Raw genomic sequence first — 4,591 nt, 5'->3', positions numbered from 1 at the left:
GACGGTCTAAACCAGTGCTTCTTAAATAGTGGGGCGCGTCCCCCCATGATTGTTTTTAGCGATGCCAGGGGGGCGCGCTGTGGTGGCGGTTTTAGGCACAGGTAATACGGGTTATTGGCCGGTGCGCAAATTTAACGTGGGGACGGCGGTGACAGCGGCTCAGTGCTTGGAAAAAAATCTGGTCCACTCTTCGGTTCCTATTGTCTGTTCTATCACAGTTTGTAACAGCCTGAAACCTTTGAATCCCCGTCCCTGTAGCTGCTCCTGTCCCGTGTCACACGCGGCTGCGCGAGTGAGAACGAAAGGGGAGGGGTGGTGTGGGCTCTGCGGCGCTGGATGGAATGCCCATCTACACCTGGGGCTGGGATCAGCCCTTCCCTGGCTCTGGACGGGACAACCCTCTTGGGACCCCCGGTCGCCCTGGGTGTCATCCGCTCAGCTGCGGGGTCTGGGATGGGCTGGGGAGGGGGGCTTGTTGGCCCTGTCCTGGGGGGGCATTCTGGGGGAGAGGGGGAGCCCACTATTGGTACGGGACCTTGGGGGGTTGACGGGTTGGAGTCTCTGCTGATGCAATTGGCGGTTGCCCCGGCCGGTTGGCCGCCTCGGTCCCGTCCAGGCCTGACCAGAGCTCTTCTAGGGCCGGCGCTTGGGGGTGGGGGCCTGGGCTTGCTCCGGGGGGCGGCGCCTTCTGGCTCCTCTCTCTCTGTGTGGGGTGGGTGGTGCTGGGCCTGGGGTGTCGGCGCCTCCGGGGATGGGGTCCCTGGGTTGGGGGGACCTGGCCCCTATGTTGGGGGGGGGGGGGGGGGGGGGACAGCTGTTTGACCACTGGGGGACAGTCTACCAGCTGTCCCCAACTTACCCCCTTCCTCATATAACTTTATATTAGGGTGAAGGGGTGGGGGGTCTAGCCTGCGATGCGCCTTGGGGGGGGGGGAAAGCTACTTGGCAGTGGTCCCCCTCCCATGGTTGCCGTATGGAGTGGGCCCCCCCCTCTTTCGGTGGGGAGGGTGAGGGGACGTCACTGTGAGTAACCAGGAGATGTCCCCTCAGTGTCCTACCCGCCAATTAAAACTGCACCCCCCTTAATACACACACCCCTCCCCCCTCAAAATATACATTTCAACATAAACACAGACACATGCACACACACACCGTCACAAATACACATACACGTACACACATTTTTGCAAGGAAGGTGGGACCTAGGACCATCTGTCCCCTACCCCTTCCCTGGCGGGGGGTACGGGGCCCTTGGCAACGGCGGCCATGTACCCTGGGTGCCGGTTTCCTGGGCCCAGCGGTGCTCTCTCAGGGCGGGGAGGGGGTTCACATTACACCTGAGCCGGGGGTGTCCGTGTCCCTGGGCGGTGGGTTCTGGTCCTTGCCCCTGAGCGCTGGGCCTCGCCAAATTTCCAACTGTGGCCGAGCCTGGTCGGGCCATTTCTACAACTCCCCTTGTGGGCCCCCTTTTTTTCCCCCCGGGGTGCTCCCCTCCTGGGCGGGGGCGGCTTGCCCCTGCCTTGCTCCTCCCTAGGCCAATCGTGGGCCGGGTGGCTGCCTGGGGTGGGGGCCTCGAGGCAGTCCTGCTGGCCCTGGCCTGGGTGGAGGATTTGGTCGCCCGGGGGGCGGTTGTTCCCTGCCTGCTGCCATGTGGCGTTGAGGGGTTCCGGCTGCTGCGGCGGGGGTCTTGGTGTGGGGATGGCTCGGCACTCTCCTTCCTTCTTTTCACATTCCACCATCCATTTTAGAAGAACATAAACACTCACCTGAGCACAGGTGTTAGCTCACCTTTGCACTAATAGTTTGCATGATTGAATTAATGAAAGATTTCACACTAGTTTTTTTTAAAGGCATAGGTATGCGTGTGTGAACACTATCTGTTTTGTGTACATGTTGACATGTGGACATTTTTGCAGCTAACAGGTGTATTGATAACATTTGAGTGCGTGTGTGGACAGGCCCCGCCCTTTTTGTACTACATTTGAACCTTACCGTAATGATAAACAACCAGTAAACTTGCTGTTCCATGCTGCTTCGTGGTCTTATCCCCCCCTCCTACTATCACCCTCCTAAACCCCCCCCCCCTCTCTCTCTAACATCCCTCTCTCTTCTTCCCTCCTTTCCTTTTTCGTCAGGTCCAACACCAAAGATTTTCAAATATGATTTAAATTAATAAAGTTTGGCCTCAATTACAAAAGGGGTTTATTCAGACTTACCTTTGGTTTGTCTGAAGATTAACAACCGCTCTTGTTAAAGTAAAATATGTCCAACACAAGAGGCCCTCAGTTCTCATCTGCCTGCCCAGCTGTTGGACAGGACAAGTAAAAAAAAAAAATAAGGACTGACAGACTTTAAGCTTCTTTTCTGTTTTAGACTAAAACAGGGTTTCTGTGGGGCAAAATAAAGTTAATATTTGTTGAGAGTGGATTTACATTGCTTTTTTCTTTTGTTAATGTTAAAAGATACAATTTTAGGTAGACTTTTAGAGATACTAACCTAATATATTGTCACCGCGCGAGTCTGTGTGTTTGTGGGGGGGTCTTATGGGGGGGGGGGGGGGGGGGTCAGGTGGGGCGCGAAACATTTTCTTTTTCCTATGGGGGGGCCTGGCAAAAAATAATTGAGAAGCACTTGTCTAAACCCAGCTCACGTTCCCTATTAGTGGGTGAACAATCCAACGCTTGGTGAATTCTGCTTCACAATGATAGGAAGAGCCGACATCGAAGGATCAAAAAGCGACATCGCTATGAACGCTTGGCCGCCACAAGCCAGTTATCCCTGTGGTAACTTTTCTGATACCTCCTGCTTAAAACCCAAAAGGTTTTAAGAGCTAAACCTTTTTGGGTTTTCAGCAGGAAACTGGAAGATGAAACACAAACAGGTTGGACCCCCACTCCAGCCTTAGACATTAAACTGGTCCATTGCCTAAAATAGTTTGGGACCACTGCTGGAAAAGATCCCCAACACATTTGTTAAACTGGCATTTTTTTCGCCATGTCATCCTGGTGCTCTGATAATGTTGTTTACATTGGGACATTTCCATCACAGAAGGGTTAATGAGACCCTTAGAGTGTAACACAGAACTGTTAAATAGTTGCTCTGACATAAACAAATAGCAGTTTAAGAAGCAACAAAGTCCACAGGTAGCTCTTTGTAAAGCTTAGGGCTTAGGTCTTTTACATGTCTTGCTTCATTATAGTTTGCTTCATTCTTAACTGTCTCTTTGAAAAGATTTTTAAGTACTGATATGAATGTGACATACATAAGTCTTGATGGTTTAGTGGAGATAGAAAAGTACAGGTATTTTTATTTCTTTATGATGTTAACTTTTTATATTTTGATTGTCTGCAGCAATTGTACAATAATTTCTCTGATTGTGATTCACAAGAACCTTCATGAGCCTATGTACATTTTCATTGCATCACTATTGATCAACTCTGTTCTTTTCAGCACAAACATCTACCCCAAACTTTTGGCAGACTTTTTATCTAATGAGCAGGTCATCTCTTTTCAAGCCTGCCTTCTTCAGAATATGTTTTTTTACTTATTTGGTGGTTCAGAATTCTTTCTGCTGGCTGTCATGTCTTATGACAGATACGTGTCCATATGTAAACCTCTGCAATATGCAATAATTATGAAAAAAATCAAGGCAGTAGTTTTTGTGGGACTGGCCTGGGGTGTACCTGTTTGTCACCTTGTTGTTCCTGTCATAAGAAATTCAAAGAAAGAGCTTTGCAGCTTTACATTAACAGGTATTTTCTGCAACAATTCTATAAATTATCTTTTCTGTGCAGGTTTAGGCGAACAGATAATATCTGGTTTAATTATTCTGGTCAATGTTGCTATTCTTCCCTTGTTGTTCATCATTTTCACATATACAAAAATCCTCATAGTGGTTTATAAAAGTAGTAGAAAAGTTAGAGGTAAAGCAGCTCAGACCTGTTTACCTCACCTGCTGGTTTTGATCAATTATTCTTGTTTGGCCATTTATGATGTAACTATAGTTCGGGTAGAGTCAAACCTTTCAAAAACTGCTCGCTTTATAATGACATTGCAACTGATTATGTATACTCCTCTTTGCAATCCAATAATTTATGGTCTGAAAATGACAGAAATATATAAACACTTGAGGAAGCTATTGTGCAATACTAGATGTGTCAGTTCATCGTGATTTGAAAACCCTTTTCTTTGTCCTGTTCTGTACTGCCTTTGGGGTTCATGACAGCAAACCACCAGTGATTTGCACTTGAGATGCAGCTTCTGTTTTTTCCAGCAAGGGACTTTTGTGACATAACCCTGGACTTTGGACTAGTGCAAAAGACATTTTTAGACATGTGTGCTTGAAAAAAATTAAAAGAGAAATAGCTAAGCTATACTCCATCCATCCATCCATCTGTTTTCTAAACTTGTTGAATTCCTGTTCGGGGTCACAGGGTTGCTGAAGCTACATCAGCAACAGTTGGGCAAAGGTGAAACAAACTAAACTTGTCTTAGTAACGTCAAGTTGTTTCTAGCATATTCAAAATTACAGGAAACATATTTTTTAGCCCTTCATATAATTTTACTGGTTTAATGCCTGAAGAAAATTATG

The 4,591-nt window shown here is 47.9% G+C and overlaps 1 protein-coding gene across 1 annotated transcript; it reads left to right on the top strand.

Moving 5' to 3' along the window:
- Nucleotides 1-3,263: 3,263 nt before the first annotated feature.
- LOC101174323 (olfactory receptor 2AT4-like) lies at nt 3,264-4,171 on the top strand. Its single transcript, XM_004085683.3, has one exon. The coding sequence runs from the start codon at nt 3,317-3,319 to the stop codon at nt 4,169-4,171; it is 855 nt and encodes a 284-aa protein (XP_004085731.3). The 5' UTR covers nt 3,264-3,316.
- The last annotated feature ends 420 nt before the right edge of the window (nt 4,172-4,591 follow it).

The sequence above is a fragment of the Oryzias latipes genome, chromosome 21 (genome assembly GCF_053564925.1).
Source record: "Oryzias latipes strain Hd-rR chromosome 21, Olatipes_Hd-rR_3.1".
Classification (NCBI taxonomy): domain Eukaryota; kingdom Metazoa; phylum Chordata; class Actinopteri; order Beloniformes; family Adrianichthyidae; genus Oryzias; species Oryzias latipes.
Note: the sequence above shows the minus strand (reverse complement) of the source record. Positions and strands in the feature narration are given on the sequence as shown.